This window comes from Ischnura elegans, chromosome 5 (genome assembly GCF_921293095.1).
Source record: "Ischnura elegans chromosome 5, ioIscEleg1.1, whole genome shotgun sequence".
In the NCBI taxonomy this organism is placed as follows: Eukaryota; Metazoa; Arthropoda; class Insecta; order Odonata; family Coenagrionidae; genus Ischnura; species Ischnura elegans.
The window spans coordinates 4,278,817-4,301,385 of NC_060250.1; the positions used below are offsets into that span (position 1 = coordinate 4,278,817).

The 22,569-nt window shown below is 39.8% G+C and overlaps 1 protein-coding gene across 4 annotated transcripts in view; it reads left to right on the plus strand.

The window, feature by feature from the left end:
- The window catches only part of LOC124158439 (TELO2-interacting protein 1 homolog), a 60,591-nt gene that overhangs the window by 26,516 nt on the left and 11,506 nt on the right, over positions 1-22,569 (plus strand). For all 4 annotated transcript variants that reach the window (XM_046533524.1, XM_046533526.1, XM_046533525.1 and 1 more), the window contains 6 exons: positions 615-833; positions 5,617-6,143; positions 6,796-7,019; positions 13,166-13,355; positions 14,062-14,231; positions 22,216-22,323. In XM_046533524.1, the coding sequence (XP_046389480.1) occupies positions 615-833; positions 5,617-6,143; positions 6,796-7,019; positions 13,166-13,355; positions 14,062-14,231; positions 22,216-22,323 (1,438 nt within the window). The remainder of the gene's footprint in view (positions 1-614; positions 834-5,616; positions 6,144-6,795; positions 7,020-13,165; positions 13,356-14,061; positions 14,232-22,215; positions 22,324-22,569) is intronic.

The following is a 22,569-nucleotide window of genomic DNA, read 5'->3' on the forward strand; positions in this document are numbered from 1 at the left end:
GAAACATTTATGCTTTTTTGATTATAACATTTGAAGTTATGAATATTCTTCAAAACTAAATATTTGACCCCTTCAACAACTATGTAGTGGTATGTACCATGTAGTATTAGGCTGTTTTTCATAAGTACTGGCAGGCATAGTGTTAAATTTGAATGTAATAACTTGGAATTCAATGTTTAACAAAATTTGTATTAGTTTATCTCTTTAATTAAAATTTAAAAAATCCTCAGGCATTGTGCACTGTAACATTGGCTTTGTAATTGTCGGGAAATAGGTACTTATTGTTCAGGTTGTTATTTTATTTAAGTTAAACATCAGAAGCAATGCATAGCATTTTCCTGAGGCCTGTTCTGAAAGGTGGAGGCCTCATTAGTGCACGAGCTGAAGGACAGGCGTGTGTCCGAGGGTGTGAACATAAGGGCATGCAAAGATAAGATAGGTTCATTGATGCAAAGCATGTACAGCAGGTCTCTTGCTCATCATTTCCCCCTCCTCTCTCGCCCGTGTCTGTCCATGCCAAGTCGTGATGGATGACCCCAGGGTTTTCATTAGTTGAAGAGGAAAATGATTGTTAGGGTAAGGTATTACAGATCTTTTTGGTCTTTTTCTTGCAGGGACAAGTGGTTCTGATTTACTTACGGCTACTCTTCCCTGGAAAACCTTCAAGTGTTTCAAAGATGTCTCCATTTTTAGAAAATGCAAGGACATTTGTGAATTGCTTGCTCTTCATAGTGATTTGACTGTGCTCTCTGACACTCTGCTGCAGCTCTTCTTTGAAGATGTACACAATCGAAGAGAGATTACTCTGCTGATCAATCATGTATTCTCAAGTGGTAAGTTCTCTTGGGATGGTGTGATGCATTTTTTTTCCACAGGAAGTCAAAACTAGAATTGAGAAGATGGAGGTTGCTGAGGTTTTTTTTGTTAAACTGAGGTGAGAGGTGTAAAGAATGTAAAGCATATTTCAAAAACTATGCAGTACTCTGGCTGGGGCAGAAGTGCATCCAGGGAGGGAACAGGAAGGGAAAGGTACAGCAAAAGAGGGTGAACGCCAAGTCATAGGCTGGTCAGCAATATTACACTCTATTGAATGTGCAGAAATACAACTAACTTCAGCTGTTTATTAGGGAATCTTTGTTGATTAGATGGTTCCTAGGGATAAATACATATTTGAATTTAGTCGGTAAATGGTGGGAAATAATGCTGGAGTAACAAAATATATTCTCTTCAAATACTTTGCTGAGATACAGTAGAATTTCATGCTGCATTATCATTGCCCCAGTTGACCCTCAAATTCTGAGGCCATTTCCCTTCCTTCTGTATTTCTCTATTTGGCTATGGAATGATTTGATTTTGGCAATGTCCTTTCACTCTTCTTGAGTTTGAAAATTTAATCCCATGTGAAGTGCTCTTCAGTGGATTTGCGGGTTCTTTATTTTATTTTGTTTTTTATTTTATTCTCAAACCACCGAATACAGCTCTTATTGGCCATTTTTTACCGGGGTATTTAACAAATGTAACTAGTAAACGTACATGAACAACCATGCCCTGGACAGGGAAATCTGCTCAGGCGGGATTCGAACCAGTGACCTCTTGTTTGGCAGGCGAGAACAATACCCCGCCGCCACTGAGGCCGGCAAGACAGCAGGATTTTTCGTGATTTTTACTTGTTATTTGAGGCAATATCTGTCAGTTTTCATGCTGTGTCAGATAAAACGAACTGTTTCCTACATACAGGAGAGGACCATGTGAACATATATTGTGACCTCTCGTCACGAGTCGGGAGAATGGGAGGGATTGGGGTGGACAAGAAAAGGGGAAAGGATTCTTTTTTTTCCCTAGGAGGAAAAGGGGACGAGGTGCGCGGGAAGGGAAAGGAACGTATGAGTGACCTCTTGGTGATCGGTGCATTTGAAAGAACGAGAGCCTTCTACAAATCCTTCGTTTAACACAAATTTAATGAAAACGGCAAATAATCGTATGTACATAATCATCCATCAGATTGCCGCTTCCTTGCGAGAATCGACTGAATATAACATAAAAAGAAAATTGAGCAAACAAGTGAAACAACTTGTGAAGTGAAGATTCTCACCCGATTGATTTCATCTTGCACCATCTGATCACAAAGTTAAATGACAGTATAATCACAAGAAAAACGTACCATGTCCTTACAAACTAATACACACTCGCACACGGGGGGGGGGGGGGGGGGGGGGCAGGTAGGGGGAGTGGGGGGAATCGAAACACAGTAAAGATCAGGGGGGGGGGGGGCTCTTCTGCACTGAATGGGGGAACAATTTTGGGGTTCAGTTAGGGCTTCATAGACGACACTGGTCCGGAATCTTCTTAAATCTTGGGGAAGGGAAATGTCTTATTTCGTGGCTTGGGATAGGGGTTGTGGTAGGTACTTATCAGATCCGGGTTGCATCAACGCTGGGGGCTGAGTTTCTGCTTTCCTTTGCGGCTCCTGATGGGGGATGTTGCCTTCCACCGTGTCTCCTTGGTGGGGTGGCTTTTCTTTGGCGGCGGAAAATTACTGGTCAATCTCTTTTCTCCTGTCGTGCTTCAATTTAGCCTGTCCACCCATGCCACATCCCGATAAACTCCTCCGGCTGCATATTTCACCAGCAACTCTAAAAAAAAAAACAGGCTGACTTCTTCCTTTAGTTTGGCAATCTTACGCCCCGACTCGTTCTCCTCCCGGCGGCCAAAATCGCAGGATTTTTATCCCCAAAAGTCCTGGGGTGGGGAGGATCCGTAAATGGATGCTCCCTCGAGTCATACCACAATGAGGGAGAGGGAGGGATGTCTTCGTTCATTGCACAACATGGGGACGGGAATTGAAGATGGGGGGGATGAATCACGCTCACACCATTCGCTCGCACGCAGGAACAATCCACACACACACATATACAAAAAAATAAACCTCTACTTGACCATGAGGTAAAGCTCTCCCTCTCTCAAAGCGTCCATTCAACCCGCAATGTCACCGGCCAAACGGCGACGGTTACAATATATATTAATCATTTTTGTCTTCCAGCTCACAAAATTAGGTTGAGGGGAGCGGAAAGTATGAAATTTTTTAATGAAAAACCAATTTTTGGATCCCATTTTTGCAACAATAAAGTTAAATAGAAATTTTAAAAAATTACATGAGTATGTTGCTACATTCATCAGCTTTCAAAATGTAATGCAACCATCTGTATTGCATGCACTGTTCGCACGCATTATATTAAAAACCGATAAACCGTCCCCAGAAAATATGCGATTTCCAGCATTTTGTCGTCCTAGGAAGTAAGTGTGACCTAAACTTTCGGTTTTTGGAATTTTCCTCTTGGTCATTTCTGGTCCCCCACCAGTGCTCCAAATTTCGGCTCTTCTGGAAGTGTGTCACACGTGCCGCTGTACATGTATGTAAAGTGGGAAAGATTAATGAGGAAGATGAAGTATGTGTGTATTGACGCATTTCAGTGGAACCAAAAGGTGACTCTGTGAGTCCAAACGCTCCTGAAAACTAAAATTTAAGCTGTCTTATGGTGTTAATTTGAATAATTATGGTATGTTTCTAAAATGCATTTGAAGGCATGTGAATGATGTATGGCTGGGAATTTGTTAAAGCTTAGCCATAGGGAAAATGAAAATAATGAATGACCATGATTATGTTTGACCAGAAATTTTACTCACAAGGGGAGACCACGAAAGTTGCTCCGCCTTTTTCAATGCCGTATTTTTTATGGCCTTCGGAATGGTGAACACAACCCTGAACTAGTAGTGGTTCCGTTGAATGGGCCTTAGTTTGGCTGTAATTAATTAATTTTCATGCGGTACTTTTCACAATCCGCATATAGTCCCATGATATCACGTGCCTTCGAAGCGGGTCGGGTGGGGTAGTGGTCAGCGTATACGGCTGCCACCCGGGGGACCAGGGTTCAAGGCTCCGTGATTACTTTTTATTTTCTTGCCTCCATTGTGATCATACGGCGTCAACATTTTTATTAATTTTAATTGCGACAAGCATAGACATGAGACTATTTTTTTATCACCATAATGACGTTTAGGTATTTAAGCAGTGTCATTTTCACCGCGGAGAAGTGAAGGCTCCACTTTCTACTCAAAAACATAACGAAAGATTAACGGGGGGCTAAAACAGTGGCTTTTTTGGTAGAAATGACATTTGTTGGTGCATATCTTGTTATTATATTGGAAGGGCTACGGAAGATTTTGGGAAGCGGCGAGCACAAGACACATTTGGTGTAATTGTTGCTTTTAACCCTCTAGCGGGCGCGATTGTTATTGCTTCACAACCGGGCGAATGGCGTACTTTGCCTATGTTATGTGCATATATGATAATACTCGATTTTTGTTAAAATTAATCTTTACTTGTAGAAATTAGTAAAATCTTGTACATTTATAGGTGATACAGATATAAAGGTACAGAGGTGGTATACGGCCGGTCTCCCGGCGTAATTTATACTCCACGTGTGACGGGTTCCTCTTCCTGATCTAAAAAAAATTAGCTACAATACCTCGAACTTTGAAAACTCGCAATGTAGACAGTCAAAGTACATTATAGGAATACACGAGACCATTCTAGACCCGAATGTACGTACGATGTTGAAATCCTTGGCTTTCGAAGAATGACGTATTTTATACGCTACCACGTCCGGTCCAGGGTCATAAACTTTTATTTCATCCTATTTATTAATGGAAATTATATTTCGGAATGGTTTTTTTAGCACATAGGTACTGTGTAAGTAAACTCCCTTTGGAGTAAAGTGAATTACAAGTGTTCGAGAAATATGGCATTTTATAATCGTTTTTTGTTCTTATTAATGATGTCTGTATGGATGTTGTTGGTCGCCGCGAGCCTTTAATGGCATGTGCTCTAGCAAGAGTGGTTTCCATTTTTAATGTGGAAGTTGATCAGTATAAGCAATGAAAAAATTAAAAATTTGGCGCACACCAACCCCATGCTAGTGTAGTCGTCGTACCTCCGTGTTTGAAATGACACTGCTTAAATACCTAACGCCATTATGGTGATAAAAAAATAGTCTCATGTCTATGCTTGTCGCAATTAAAATTAATAAAAATGTTGACGCCGTATGATCACAATGGAGGCAAGAAAATAAAAAGCCAATATGGAGCCTTGAACCCTGGTCCCCAGGGTGGCAGCCGTAAACGTTAACCACTACCCCACCCAACCCGCTTGATATGGATTTGATATCATGGGACTATATTCGGATTGTGAAAAGTACCGCATAAAAATTAATTAATTACAGCCAAACTAAGGCCCATTCAACGGAACCACTACTAGTTCAGGGATGTGTTCACCATTCCGAAGGCCATAAAAAATACGGCATCGAAAAAGGCGGAGCAACTTTCGTGGTCTCCCCTTGTCAGTTACCATTTCGTGTCTCATAGGCATTGGAAAATTATCTTTTCTTTTACGGTCTCTTTCCTCTTCCTCGGTAAACTACATTCTGGTGGTTTTCTGCAGTGATTTTAAATGTCGTTGCTAAATATGTTTTGCATTGAGAAATACTTGAAGTTCAATTTGATTTCTTGTGTTGCAGATAATTTCTCGTGTCATTCTTCCATTGTGATTTCTTTTTACAGTGACATCATCTCAAAGTGAAATTGTGTTTCCGATTGTTAAGAGGATAATTGTGAGCTACCTTGATCCCGAGATTTGGTTAATGGAATTATGCCCTGGATTTGATTCAGGTGCAGTTGTCAGTGAGTGTACTGTGGCAGAGATAAGGGGCATGGTTGTGCAAGCGTGCTTGTTGGTTGAAGGGCTGGGTATGATGAGCCGCGTGATGACTTCAGCTCCTGCTTGTGCTGCATCCATGGATGTGTGGTATTTCCGAGTGTGCTTGTATCCTATCTTGGAGAGGATTGGCCAGCCAAATGCTGTGCTCGCAGGGGCGGGAAAGCTCTCGCTGGCCCTCATTTCACAGAGCACTCGAGTTGACATCCCCAGCATCATTCACAGCAACTCAGACTATGTCCTTCGCCACGTTGTCCTCAAATTAAGGAACACCTCTGGATTCAGCTCGCCGGCACCACTCCATGTTTTTGTGGCTGTGTTGGAATTTTCCTCTCCAAGCACCTTCAATGAGCTTGAAGAAGCAGTTGAGAGTGTGAGTTAGAGATGCTTTCTTATCCTTCAACCGAAAACTTTTTCTTTCATTTGTGTCATGGAAACCATTGTTTGCATTTTAATGTTTGACTGTATTTTATCTCTTCAATGTGGATTGACTTTGGTTCGCATAACGCTCGCATTGTATCCCATTTTATTGAATGTTCGTGAGCAGCCCGGGTGGTCATTGTTGATGAGAGGGGCTGTTCTAGTCAGTTGGGAGGGAGAGCAGTGGGTATGAGATTCATTTGAGCAGTAGCTCAACCTCCATCGGAGTCAAGGTCTTGTCTCAAAACAATCCATTGGTCTGGTTTATTCCCGTGTGGATGTAGTTGAAGAGATCTTAGCAGTGGTCACCCAATTTGGTTTTGGTCTTATTATGTATTTTATCGGTCACCTGCCTCCTCCCCATCAATAACGTAGTCTTGGTGATGAATGGGTGAGTGGTACGTGAGTGATAACATCAATTTTCAATGCATTCTCCATTTCTGCACCTTTTTTTGAGTATCCCTTGTCTACATACACCTTTGCATACAGATATGTATGTAACTGTCTATGAGATTGCCAACTATACATGTTAGATTATTGCTAATTGCCGTAATCAATTGCCTGCTCATTTTTGTTGTATACATATTGTGTTTATTATCTTTCAGGTTTTAAATTATGGATTTAAGTACATAAATCATCCACGATCATCAAACTGTTTAAAAAGTTTATTAATTTTTACAAAATTTGTTAATATAAAATTTCCCAAGTCCAGAAATATGAACATGGGCTCTGTTTGTGATGGAGATGAAGTGATTAGCTTCACAGCCAAAACCAACACTTTAGAAAATGGAACTGGACAAGTTACTCGGAGGATCATGGACTACGTGAGGTAAATGATAGCTTTAACATTTTGATGTGGATTTGAATTTTAGCGGCATTGCACTGTTAGCCGAAATAAAAAAAAATCTGGCCAAAACTCAGATACTTTTTTTGAGCTTGTAAGTTAAAGCTTTGCATAAACATTCTCAAATTAATGGTGAACACAACTCAAGGAAATAAGTACAAAAGAGCCCTTTGAAGCAATTGAACTCTGGCGGTCATAATAGGTATGCAGTTTACCCCGGTAAATCTAGTATTAACCCATTATTTGGAAAGGTGTTGGTCTTTTAACACATTCCATGCGGCCGACAAAATCTTGGGTGTTCCGGGTGACGGAATTTTTTTATTTTAATTTCCAATAGATTTCGATTTATAATGATTACCTTGATATCCAAAGTTGCCGATAACATACGGGAAATATTTATTTTTAAACTTTTCTTTCGTGACATCTTAACCTCTTCCTTACGCAGGGTGTGATTTCACGGCCTGAATTTTCTGATGCTAAAGAAGGAAGGCCGGCTTTTCACGGCTGGAATTTTTCGAAGCAAAAGGCCAAAGGCCGTGTTTTCACGGTTTCGTGGTCAAGCATGCCAAGTGGGTCCCAACCGCCATTAGGGTCCCTCAGCGTGAGAGGTTCGACCCTTTCCTATTGTCCGCGTGGGGATTATCTCGGCCCATTCCGGCTCTCAGTGTCCCACTCAAGGAAGGTGCTCATGGTCACTTATTTGTTTATAAGGTGGAATAACTAAAAACGTAAATGTTGCATTTTTTGAAAATCAATGCGAGTAATTACATTCTGTATGTTCTGCTGATTGGTTCCAAATTTTAAACGGAATTCTAGCGTTCATATTAACGGAGTTGATCATCACCTAGAACAATTTTTGGAGACGCTAAGGTTAGATGTTTAATTGTTATTTTTATAACTTACTAGCAAGTTTATAGGAGCGATATTGTAATGATTTACATCTAAAAGTATACGTTACTCGGTTAGCTACATTCTAAGTGTACATTTGCGGTGAAATTCGATAGAATATCCGATTTAACTTCTATGAAAAAAAGCCCTCGTAATGTAATAAAATGTGATTCCCTCAGTTCTTTGTCGTGAGCCAAAATTACAGCGGCTATTTTTAATAACCTCTTACCAACCTTTGAATACAAAGGTATTATAAACGAATTTCGCTATAAATACTGATTAATGCATATCCTAAAAATTCGTAAATTTAATGTACCAATAGGGAATGTTTTACGTAGACACATGTTGTGAGAAGCATTCCATACCATAGCAGGAATAAGAACTGCTCCACCCAGGTAATTACTCTCATATTGTAAGTACTCTCATTGGTGTAAGTATTCTCCTACTGAAATGTGTACGTGGAAGATGATAACCTCACTCTTCTCGGAAAAGCTCATTTGGCTATGATATAGTGCCGTTTTGCTGAAAACCCTAAAAATAACCGTAGAACTTCGTTTAAAAGTTCTACAGGCATTGCAAAATGAAATGAATACATTGATGAACTGACATTTAATGCAACAGTAACAATTAAAAAAATTAAAATTGCACTGGCAACAATAAAGTGACCGCAAAAGTACGCCGGGATGGGCTGCCTTCGGGGAAAAGGGTCGAGGATTATATTTGCCCAGTTGCCGAGGGACCCCGCTAGGAAAGGTCATTAAGGGGATGAAGCGACTACCTGGTCAGTCCCAAGCCGAAAAAAAACTCCGTACGGGGCGAAAAAGAAAATCTCAAACCCTTCGTAGAGCCAAAAGCAACTTCCCGCGAAGGAGCTCGGCGCGAAAAGGTTAAGATGTCGTCCGCCATGGCGAAACAATGTACGTATGCAACCGGCAATACACCAATACCCGCAAATTCTATTTTTCAAATTGCAACGAACCCCTTCTTATTCTAAAGTTCATTTCAATTTTAGTTGCTAACATTAAATAATAATAAGTACTGGATATAATTTTGACAGTTAAACTGCAATATTTTGTGAAGTATTTTTAGCTTCCTGCATATCAAAAAAAAAACAAATGATTAGAAACACTGCAATGGTCCGGCCAATGGTCTATTGGGTTCTCTACAGCAAACTTAAATTTTTTCCCGCATATTTGGCAATTAACAGTAGAGAACCTGATTGGCTAGGTACTTCCAAAGTAATACTCCGAGGAAGCCTTAGCTAGGAAGCAATATAAGTCGATGAAGAAGAATACACATTTTTCTTCAATTTTTTTGATTCCAACAATTTGCTGTAAGCTTTCTCTGCATGACCAATACAATGCTTTTTTGAAAGTAAACCATTACTATTATACATTTTTAATGTTTTATTTTAGTTTAAAGTAAAATACATTGTTGTAAAAATAAATATAGCACTTATCAAAAAATAGCATACAAAATAAAGAGTAACTTTTTCATTACACTCAAAAATAGATATTCATTATTTCTCTGGCATCTTCCCATGATATTCAATGAAGCAGAGACGAAGACATAATCCGGGCTCATCCGAACAATCTGGGCAGAAAGTGATGACGGTCTTCCTGACTCCTTTGGTGTGACAAACGCGGCATCGCTTTTGTTTCCGTCTATTCCCCCCGTTGGCAGGAAAGAAAGCGGGAAAATGAGATTCGGGGGGGCTTCGGTGTGGATGGACGTGAGGTGGGGCCTGTTTGCGCTCCTACCAGGGATCGTATTAGCTCTATGCGGAACTCGTACAGTGTTTTTGTGTGTCCACTGTATTTTTGATACAATAAGTAACTATTTATAATGATCAACTGAAAGATGTGTATTCCTAATTTCTTATACCACTTGACCGATTTATGCTCACAGGGGTAATATGCTAGCATTTGGTCGCCGTGATCAATGCCTCTCATAAATTTGTTATACATAACTATCACCTCCGGTGTTAATTTCACTATTCCTTTTCTGTTCGGGACCTCAAGCAACTGGCTCCCATACTCGGAGGTGATGACCAAAACGTCCCGTTTTTCCCTCCATTTCAAGACGCAGATGCCATCATGACTCCACTGCTTTACTATTTCACCCTTCTTAATTTTTTGGGACACAATTTCCTTGGGATTCCCTGCTCTGTTTACCCGCAATGTGCCTGTGCAATATATTTCCTTTCCCAGAAGTTCTCTAGACAATTGCACACTGCTGTAGTAATTATCTAAATAAACAGAATGGCCAAAACCCTCTCTGCCCTGAAGTAGTTTATGTACTATATTTCTTACGTGCCCCTGCCCTCCTACTTCCTTATCTGCAGACCCAGTGTATACCAGCATTCGAATTACTATTCCGGATGATTCCGTTAACAAATAAATTTTAATGCCATATTTATGACGTTTTCCTTTCATGTACTGTCGAAAAATCAGACGGCCTCTCCATAAAATCATTGATTCATCCAACTATAAATCTTTAGCGGGTGAATAAATGGCATGCATTCTACCTTGAAAATGATTAATCAATGGCCTGATTTTGAACTATTTGTCCTCTGGTAGAGGCTCATTTTCCGTAGGATTTGCAGCGAAATGAAGCATTTGCAAAATGCCAAGAAACCTATCCCGAGGCATGTACCGTGAAAAGCACGTTAAATTGAAAAATCATCCTTTTTCCAATAATCCTGGATTATATTGAGCCTAATTGTTCCCATGTGGAACAATAAACCAAGGAACTTTTGAAATTCGTCTCTCGACATATGTTTCCAGTCAGCTATTGTGGCATGTGGCGATACATTTGCTGATTGAAGGGTCTCCGCCTGCCTGTTGGTTTCTGAAACTAAGAGGTCGTAAAATGCCTCATTGGCTATGAGGTCAAAATAATCGAGTGGGTGATTGCCAGCAGGGGATTCCTTCAACCTGGGACAACCAGTAAATGGCATCCGTGTGATGGCAGGCTGCTCATTTTTCCACATTTCACAAAATCTATCGGTACCTGAGGGGTTTGGTGCCATGGAATGATGGAATCAGTTGCAGAAATATTGGTCCTATCACGCTCAGAATCTCCAAGGTCCTCGTCCTCGCTCTCATCTTTGCTGTCGCTGATTTCAGAATGGAAGTCTTCCGCGCTTTCCTCACATAAATCCTCATCTTCTCCCGAAGAATCTGTCTCAGATAGTAGCCTCCTCAAGTCGTCTTCGGTCAATCTCTGTGTTAGGGCTCGCGAAGGATCATTCTTTGAACATCCTAGTTATTGATTAAAAAAATTATTTAATTATTGCAAAAAATAATAAGATGTTTAAAATTGAATAAATTTTCCAAACTGCACTCGCAGATATTGAAACTCACCGGAGACAGATGGTCCTGTTTCTGTTTCGGTTTTCTTACCATTTTTATCTTCTTCCAACTTTCTCATTCTCCTATTTCCTGCTCCTTATTATACGAATATAAATACATTATTAAGATATTTATCCTACTGAATATGAAAGAATGAGTGTTGAACCCTTACCAGAATTGAGCACGGTTGTGGTGGTATCTTCTGAATGGGCGATATATTTCTTCCTGTGCATTTCGAACACCTACAGTCGAAAACACAATATCTCACGGCAGCACGAATGTATGCTGAACTCTTGAGCTGAGGTGCAGAATCAGAATGCCGTGTGGTAGGACAGCACCATTCGCGACTAACATTTGAAGGAAGTTTGGGGATAGTAATGAAACAATGTTTCTACCTCCGGGAGTAAGCCCGGAACAGAGAATTTTCCGGACAATTTGTAAAATGTACTCTTCATTCGAATGGACGGAAGGGGTAAGGTGAGCGAGGTATAAGAAACAGTGTAAGACCTCCTGCGAAGGAAGCACAAATTATCATGTGCTGCTAACGTTTTGTAAACACCGGATCGGTAATTGTGTGCTGCAGTGGAGCGGAGGAGCGAGGATATGTAGCAATTTTGGAGTGAGGAAAAAAACTCACCATGAAACTTATATTGACCAGGTGAATCACCTATGAGTTCCTCTATGAGTGATCTGTTTGTGGGAAGGCTGTCATAGTTGCTATTATGTATATATTTCTTTATTGCTATTTTTCTTTTCATTTGGAATTCAGTGACCTTTAGTGAATTAGGGAAAGGTGATTTTCTGCTCAGAAACATCAGTGTTAGAAATACATAATTATTTTAGCAATTTTTGGTGATTTGCCTCAGCTGTATATATGTTAAATATTTTTTTGAAAATCAAATTTTTTTCTTTCACTATTCACACAAAATAGTTTAATTATGAAATATTTTTTAAAACTATGCTTTAGCATATCATAATTTTTATCTTCCCATTTTTTAATAGAAAATAAAATTTATTTTTTGAAAGTTCCATTGTCATTGTATTGTATGTAATAAGCCTTAAAATTATTGTGAATACCAAGTGTTAAGGCCTGGTTGCATGGTGCATTAACCTGTACAGGTTAATGTCTAAATGTATGAACGCGAGAATGAACGGAAAAATTCTCTGTGTAACCACCCCAAAATGTACAAATGCATGAACGCGTGAACGGGAAATAGAACCTGTTCTAATTTTGTTCATGCATTCGCACAAGTTGAACTCATAACAAAGCCACCTGGTGGCAACAAAAACTAAACGCCTCATGTTACAAGAAAATGTGTGAAAACTTGTGCGAATGCGTGTACCGTGTGACCGCTCATTCATGCTCCTCGTTCACGCAAACGTCCATGAATTCAGACGTGCAAACAGACACGCATTCATACATTAACCCATACAGGTTAATGCACCGTGTAACCAGGCCTTTATATGTGGTTCTAAAGTTCTGTGAGGTCTGATTTTGGGCCTAGAGTCATTGAAAATCATCTCAAAAGCCCAACCTTTAGTGATTACACATCTTTTGGTGTATATAGGTTAAACAGGGTACATATGTTATGAAGGTATAATATATATGTGGAAAAAGATGCTACCAGAGACTTTAAAGGAAGTTGGTAATTTCCATATGAGAAGCTGTATTGGTGACCAATTTCCATTTACTAAATCATCATCTTCGAGTCTGCTATTGTTGTCGGTTCTAATTTAATAATGGTGTGCATCACCAGAGTCCTCTTTGAATGCAAAAGGTGAAGTTCCTCTCTAGGGTTCTGTAATGCATTTGTGGCTGTAATTGCCCTCCCTCTGGTTGGAAGGTCATTTTGTCCTGAGGGGGACTCACTTGAATGTTTATCGTTTCAGGTTAAAGGAAGCTGCTGTGGGAGGTGGCGTGGAGAGTGAGGGTGAGAAGGGGTCAGCAGGTGATGCAGCCGACGATTCAATGGAATCAGATACGATACAGAAACCCCCAAAGCACGTGATGCTGACGGTTGAGGTTCTGCGGCAGATTTTGACATTCATTTCATCCAAAGAGCGGGAGCGGAAATTAATGGTTGGTTGTGTCTTAATGAGTGCCATTGTTTTGTTGAAGTCCTCTGTGTGTGAGGCATGGGGATTGAGAAGTGAAAACTCCTCTGCCATTCTTAAGTCTTTAAGGCAGGAAATCCAAATGCCAGTTACAGTTGGAAGGAAAGTGCGTACAGCACACTTTGCACCAATTAGTAATCCCAATGGGCTAATGATGGGGAGAGAGAGACGGCACGGATACATAATCGGAAAACAGGCACAACCCAAACTTTCATTTTAATGTGTTCATTGGGTTATCAGACCATAAATTAAAATTCATGAATGTTAGAATGTGTGGATCTTGAATAATTTCCTCAGTACCAATTTGAGTTTAGTACCTCAATAAAACCCTACTTTTGGCCTATTCATATTTTCCGTATGTTTTAGTAATTCCTGTGGTACCTCTAAATCCATTTAATCACTCACATAATGGAAGAAAATCGCATATCCAAAGTTCGCACACCTTTATAAGCGCTGAAGAGGCCTCTTCATAGACCGTAGGCTCCTTTCCTGCATTCTCGGATCTTAAAATATTTCATCACTTCTCTTGAAGTTGGTAACATCAATTTCTTTAACGCCAATGAGAATTTGAAGGTTTTGCACAGTTTTTCTTCTGTCTTTAAATACTTTTTCATTGGTCTAAATCATATTGATTCTGTATTTTAATGCTTTTTAAATGATACCTATTTCAGGCTATGGATATACTCTCTGAAGGGATCCAGGTAGCTGAAGGTTACGACGATGAGCTACTGCCCTTGGTCCACAAAGTGTGGACTCCCCTCTCTGCTCAGTTCGCCACCGATGACCCTTTGCTCATGCACCGTGCCTTCAACCTTCTCATGGTCCTCTCCGTGGCTGCCAAGTATGCATTTTTAGATGAAACTCATTATTTTACGGGATATTACAAATCGAGTCTATTTTTCTTTAGAAGCTTTTGTAAAGGTTCAGCACATGGATACCATCAGGGAAGGCAGGATCAATTAAAAAAAACTCTACATTACACAAAGCAGGTTCATTTGCCACGTTCGTGCACTACAACCGCCAACAACACACTCTCCGCATAGCGTCCTTTTTTTGCATGTTAGATGCTCCTCCCGCTCCATCGCCTCGTGGTATGTCCATTCTGTCGACATTGCGTCGGTCCCACGCTTGAGGTGAGGAATGGGGAGGGAGGCGAGAAGCAAAGGAAGGACTTTGCAGCGCGTGGGCGGCGTGAGGTGGAAAAAGGGGATGGCAGGGCAGAGTCCCTCATCCCATCTCATGCTTACACTTCATCAATTATGTGCAGTAATTATTCACAAGGGGAGACCACATATGTACCACGACAGGCACACGGCGTGAACCTTTCCAAGAGATTGAACAACAATGGGGGGAACCTCACCGCCATAGGATAATAACCATGTCGTAGATTTCACGGAACCACACTCAGTACCTCCGTCAGCCAATGCCTCTGTCTTTTTTTTTTCTTTTACAAGACCCCACAGACCATACATCACTTGCCTCAAAGGAAAATATCAAGTTACATGGGAACAATGGAAACGTGTTTCATCCCTACTCCATCTGACCTTCTTCGGTCTACCAGCTTCAATTTTCTCAGTTTCTCGAGGCCAAATGCTAGGTGAGTCCTCTACTGAACCCGAGCATATCTCGATAGGTTTCAGCAATTGTATGATTGTTTAACACGCATGAAATTCAAAAAAGAAAGAGACCTAACACGATGCATATCTGTCAGCATTTAAGTTTTTAAGCTCTACTTTATTGACCCAAAGATTTATAATTCAATTCAATTTATTATAGTTACAACAAGGCTACTAATATTCAAAATAGTCCAAACATGACCATTTCGGAAGAAACAAGCATAGCATGAGTGCATTCAAACAAGACGAGACGGACTGGAAACTTCAGGCAATGCAAACTGCGTATATGTATCACATTGCTGCGCCTTCGCCCCTTTGGTTTCAAGGCAACGATGTCACATGCAAGATCGGACGTGTTCTTCCCTTGCTCCTTCGCTCTTAGCCTCGTTTCTTGCAAGACGGAGGGAGTGCGCTCCTTCCCCTCAACCTCTCCTTAAGCGTTCTTCGCTTGTAAGCATTTCCGATTTCTACAATCCACCATTTAGTCCAACAATGTACACACTCGTTCAAATTTTTTAAACCACAGGTTTTGACACCTATATAAGTTTTTCGGTTGCAATAATCCTCATATTAATGTCTGAAGATGATTTTTGAAAAATCAGGTCTTTAGTGAAATGAAAATTATTCGGCAAGACAGATGTTGACTATTAACCAGGTATTGTCATTCTAAACTACGTGCTTCCCTACGTTTCATATGCGATTACTGTTTGCAGTATAAATGTCACGGGATGCCCGCTCATGGCAGTAAATTTAGCGTGCCCTCCAGAGCGAAAAACCCCATGCGATAATAATAATAATATGTTTTATTTGCCCAAAAGACCAAGGTACATTTGCCAAGGTATAAGGCACGTCCATCAAAAACATAAGTTACTTCACAAGCATAAAATCAGTGTACATATATATCACATATAATAATCACTCATAACAAAGAAGGGAAAAAAAATCACATTGTATAAAATTCCATCAAGCCCTTAAGTCATGTAAGTATTCCTCCAAAAAGTAATATGAACATGAAAGAAGGAACCTTTTTAATTGTATTTTAAAAGCATTAAATTTTTTAATATTTTTTACATCAGCAGGGAGTTTATTACATAGTCGTACCCCCATTTCCCTCGGGCCCAGTTTGTTTAAGTTTGTCCTTGTAGTAGTGTAATGTATGTCATGCTTGCATCTCGTGTGATGGGAGTGATGGTCACTATTAAGGGGAAAGCTTATGATATTAGATTTGATGTACAACACAGTAATCATTATATAAATGCAAGGCAGTGGCAGAAGGCCTTGCTCCTTGAATAAGGGTCTGCATGAGTATCTGGATGGTTTCTGGGCTATGATTCTAACAGCCTTTTTTTGAAGTCTGAAAATGTGCAATGAGTTGAGATGAGAGGAGCCCCAAAAAATTATACTGTGTAGGATACGGGAATAAAACTCTCCTTAGTACAGAGTAAGGAGTGTATCCCTTCTTACTGAACTACTAAGTTGTCTCAGTAAGTAACATGTGGAACTTAGTTTATGACTCAAGATATCAGTATGTTGGTTCCAAGAAAGATTTGAACTCAAACATACACCCAGAAACTGAAGAGAAGACACTTGCTCAATTGATTTGTGATTACTCTTAATAAGTAGGCTTGATGAGAGATTTTTCGTTGTGGAGAAATGAATCAATTTGCTTTTTTCAGCGTTTACAATTCAATGGTTTTCATTGGCCCACTTACCAAGTATTTCTGTAACTTGCCTAGCTTTATCAATCAGGTAGCTACGTGAAGAAGAGGAGATGATCACATTTGTGTCATCCGCGTGTAGGATTGGTGTAATATTATCTGTGTATGATAAAGCTGTAGGTAAATCATTAATGTATATCAAGAATAGAAAAGGTCCAAGAATAGACCCTTGTGGGACACCCATTGAGGATGAACAAATACTAGAGGTATGTTTAGTGCCATCGATCAAAAGATTTACTGTCTGAGATCGATTGTGAAGGTACGATGCAATCCAGTTGAGAGGTGTGCCTCTGATGCCCATACTATCCCTGATAAAAATAAACTCCTCCATTAAGGAGAGGTTTACCCTCCATTGAGGGTACAGGAAGGATAGGTGTACCCTTCCTGTACCCTTCAGCAAGGGTACACGAAGGGTATTTTAGAACATTGGTGGGTACGCCCTCTCCTTCCTGGAGGGCACGGGAAGGGTTTGGCCAGCCTCGATGAAGGGTACAGGAAGGATAAGTGTACCCTTCCTGTACCCTTCAGCAAGGGTACAGGAAGGATAGGTGTACCCTTCAGCAAGGGTACACGAAGGGTATTTTAGAACATTGGTGGGTACGCCCTCTCCTTCCTTGAGGGTACGGGAAGGGTTTGGCCAGCCTCAATGAAGGGTACAGGAAGGGTAGGATAAAATAAAAACTAAAAATCCATAAATTAACGTAAAAATTTTAAAAAATCGCTAATAAACTAAATTAAACAAATGGGGATGAGTTGCAACAGTGATTTCTAAAGGTATAGGGCATAAAAAAAATTAGCCTTCACGTGGTCTTGAACCCAGGACCTACATATTACAGGACCACGAACTAGAGATGTAACAACCTCGGCTATCGAGGTACTTGACAGGAGTAGTTTCTCAACGGAACTTATACTACAAAATCTTAAGATGAGAATCGCACCCGAGCCTATGTGGAAGAAAGCTGTGACTTTTTTCTACCACACCTATTTCGTTTCAGAAAATAAGATCGGCATTCTAATACTGAACATCACTCTAGTGATGTCTCATTGTCAGCCACACAAATAGGTTACATCCTAAAACGTGAATGGAAGAACTTCTAAATGAGCTTTTTTCACACAATTACAGAAACTATTGTGTACAGTGGCGTAGTCAGGAATTTCGTTTGGGGGGGGTCCAAAACCAGGTGGGAAAAGTTTTGAAAAACAGGATAGTAAGTATTGGAATTCAACTTATTCAAACACTTTTCATAATCGAAAAAACTTCAATAGTCAAAGAAATATTTTTTAAATTCATTATTTTTCAATATTTTGATTTCTATTATGAAGGAAAATGATGGTGTTTTTAAACTTCGGGGGGGGCGGAGGGTCCGAACCCTCCAGACCCCTCCGGACCCCACCCCTGGATATGCCACTGAATATGTATATTATTGTTTTCCTTAAGGAAATTTTAAAGATTAGTTGTGTAGCCCGTCTATCTTTGCTTTCAAAGACTGCTTACGTTCTTGTACGGAACTCAATACTCTTTAGCAGGTGAAAGTAGCTGAGGAGACTCTTTCAGGATATGTTTCCTTCAGTTATAAATGCTAAGTCCCAAGGAAGGGTAAACGAAGGATTTTTCTCTCCTTCCCTTACCCTTAATGGTGGGTAGAGGAAGGGTTGACGGATGGTAAGGGAAGGAGTTCCAAGGAAGGGTACACGAAGGATTTTTCTCTCCTTCCCTTACCCTTAATGGTGGGTAGAGGAAGGGTACACGGATGGTAAGGGAAGGAGTTCCAAGGAAGGGTACACGAAGGATTTTTCTCTCCTTCCCTTACCCTTAATGGTGGGTAGAGGAAGGGTACACGGATGGTAAGGGAAGGAGTTCCAAGGAAGGGTACACGAAGGATTTTTCTCTCCTTCCCTTACCCTTAATGGTGGGTAGGGCGTGGGTTGTGCAAGGGTAACTACCCACCATGAAGGATGCCACCCTTCCTGTACCCACCATGGTGGAGTTTATTTTTGTCAGGGATCTAGTTTGCGCAAGAGCAGCTTATGATTCACTAGGTCAAATGCCTTGGAGAAGTCAAAGAAAAGCCCCAAAGTTTCATGTTTGTTATCAATGGAGAGTAATACATTGTCGATTGCTCGATAAATTGCAGAAGTGGTGGACTTCCCTTGAAGAAAACCATATTGGTCTTTAGAAAAGAGGTTAAATTTGTCAAGCAGGGCAGTGTAATTTATTTGAGAGCCTGTTGTAGTGTCCTTCATTTTCGGTAGATAGTTATTTTTAAGATTTCCTTTGGCAGCATTTATAATTTTCCAGGCAGTTTTTGTTTTGTTGCTTGCATTAAATAATGTATTGCCATTAAACGTCCTTTTTGCAGTAACAATTAATTTCCTATACCATATTTTCATTTCCCTGTAATGTGCCTTACAATCCTCATTACCGGATGCTTTTGATTCAATGGCAAGGTTTTTAAGGACTTTGGAGTAAAATTGAATATCATTGGTGACCCAGGATTTACGTTTACAGTAATTCTGGATTTTCTTGGTTTCTAGTGGAAAAACCACTTTTCCATGTTCATCTCCGAGGTACCGACAAGACAGTGTGATGCTCACAAGTAAAAAAAGCAAACAGGAGCATTTGAAAAGTACATTACTAAGGGAGAAACTCCCTTGTCTGCAGCTTGTTTTTGACTTAGGCTTTCAGATTACTGATTCATGCTGAAAACCAAGGCCATTCAGGGGCCGTATTCTGTAACTCCAAACCGATCGGTGCGGCACCGATTCGTCGGGTGCGACGTCACACCGACTCCCGGTAAGAAGTCGTGCGATTCTGTACGAACCCGGTCGGTGCAGCACCGACGAGAGGACGGGAGATCGTCGGTAGCCGTACCGACAGCAAAGAGGTGTCGGTACGGCCACCGACTAGTGGGTTTCATGAATTCCCCGGTGCGCATTGTACGTTTTATTTTGTTTTTACCTCATCACCGAGTAAATAATGAGGTTTTCTCCAATGTTATCTTTTTCTGCCCCTTCGAATACGCCTCTATAATTCACTGTGTCATCATCTATATTAATTACCTTGACAGAAATATAAGATAATGGTTAATAAAAATGAGGTTTGCTAACATATAATGACTTTCTCTCATTTATGTTACCGCACTTTCACTCGCTTGTAATAGGCTTTATTTCTCTCTATCATCATTTATTTGCTCCTTTGACATAAAAAAGATATTTTTGATTAAATATGAGTTTTGCCGCAATGTTATCACTTTATATCACTCTGAATAGGCGACTGTTATTTCACTCAATCATCAATTTGGCGTTTCTCTCGGCATAGAAATAAGATCTTTTTATTTAAGTATGAAGTTTGCCACAACGGTATCAGTTTCTTTCATTTGTAACGGGCAACTATATTTCATTTCATCGTCAGCCATTGATTCCCTTGACGATATAAGAAGATATTTGTTAATAAGTATGAGGTTTACCGCAATATTATCATTTTCTCTCACTTGGAATGCGCAACTTATACATATGCATTTCACCCAATCACAATTTATTTACTTCCTCGTAATTACACTTCTTTTAATTGCACCCAGCTCCATATTTTTATAACAATTTCCTAACTTGTTCCTCTAATATTACATTTGCATTTGAATCCTACGTTCACGTTCCATGGTATGCTATTTTCGTCTGCTACGGTGCCAATGGCATAACCTTCCGTTGATAACATTTAGACGGAACTTACTTAATGACAACTATATTACCAAATCATGAATAAATAGCATTATACGGAACCAATATTTAAAAAAAGAAACTACGATCTCAAGGATAGTTTCAATAATTCATTCCAGCGACAACAATCTCCATCACATACAAACTTTATTGTGATGTTGTAATATTGTTTCCTTCGATTCTGTAGGTACAGCATTACTACCACACATTATATAAGCATTGTTAACAACTTATCCAATATCGTTTATCTTAATCTAGCAATAAGTCGTAATTTCCGCAAATAAAAAGATTGAGAATGACGACAGCAAACTGTGCCAATGAGTGTTCACTTGTTTTTACCCTTCTTTCATTGGTGGAGACACGTGAAACTTCGGATATATTCGGATTTTCCCTGTTTGGGAAGGAAGGGGAACCGTACCGACTGGTTTGAAACCGACGACCTTACAGAATCGCTGAAAGTGTCGTCGTCGGTGCGGAATCCGTTGTCGGTACGGTTTGATGTCCAGTCGGTGGGCTTGAAAGGGAAACCGACCGGTGCGGCACCGACGAAATACAGAATGCGGCCCCAGTTCTCTTTAGACTTGTGACTGGTGAAGGGGAGGGTGAAGATGAGAAGTTTGTGTAAGAGACATACCATAATAACAAGACGACCATCTACAAATGTCATTTCTTCGAAAAAAAAACTCTGTTATTGCTCCCTGTTAATCTTTCTGTATTTTTTTGCGGAGGGAAGATAGTGCAGTCTTCATTTCTCCGCATCATTGTGAATTACTAGTGTTTGAGAGACATGGTAATTTAAATTCGTAATGTGTTCTTATTTATTATATATGGAAGCATATTGCTGCTCTTCGCGAGCCTCAATGGCATGTGCTCTCCCAAGAAGTGGTTTTCATTTTTAAATTGGAAGTTGATCACTATGAGCAATAAGAAAAATTAACATTCTAGGCCACACCAACCCTTGCTAATGTAGTTGTCATATCTCAGTGTTTGAAATGACACTGCTTAAATGCCTGAACTCCGAGATGTGCTGATTTTTGGAATTATATAAGGCCTGTTGAAAGTACCGCATGAAAATTAATTAATGTCAGCCAAAATAAGGCCCATTCAATAGAACCACTGCCAGTTCAGATATGTGTTTGCCATTCCAAATGCCATAAAAAATACGGCATTGAAAAAGGCGGAGCAAGGTACGTGATCTCTCCTTGTCGGTGTGAATTAATTAGTAAATTTTTTAAGACACGTAAATATATTTCAATTCATTCATGTAATAGATTAGTTTTAAAAATCACAGTTAATTTCTATTGGGAGTGAACAAAGGCATATTATTTCAATACGCTCTTGTAATTGGTGGATGAATGTTCTAAAAGTCTAAAATATATCATCCAATTGTTTTGAAGACGTAAATATGAGTAAAGTTTGACTGATAGGTGAAGTTGCTGGATTTCAGTGGAGGCAAGGCGAAGCATGGCGCGTAAATCCTGGTCAAAATTGTAGTGGAAAAGGATCATGAGTGTTATATAATTATGTATCACCTGTAAAGATTGTTTATCAGATTGACCTTCCTGCTCCAGTAGGATAGGTGATAATCAGTGTTGTGCTGTACTTGGCTGTAACTTAATCTGAAATAACACTAGTTAATATAAGCCCATATTTGAGGAGGAGTAGAAGATACCCCTGAAAACACAAGTCCAACAACTGTGTTCTTTTTCACTTCCTTAGACAAATTTATTTTTTGTTTCAATTTCTATTGATGTCATTCCTGTTTCTTTACTTTTAGGAGCTTTATCAGGGATAGAACATTGAGAAAAGTCCTTCCAGAAATAAGGAAATTCCTCTTGAAGCAATCTAAAATAAGTCTAAAGAAAGACTCAGCCTCAGCATACAGGTAAACTACCTTCTAGTTTTCTAAAAACTAAAGTAAAATGTTTTTTTTCTAAATTGTAGAAAACATGACCATTTTACGTCATGAAGTTGCATTATAATTAAGGACTCTGAAGTGGTATATATACTCTAGCAAAAGCAGTTAAAAAATTAAAAAATGGTGCAAAATTAGAAAATTTCATGTTCTGTCAGTGAAGACATATTTAGTTATATCTCAATTAAAAAAGCAAAAGTATTGGAGCATGAAATT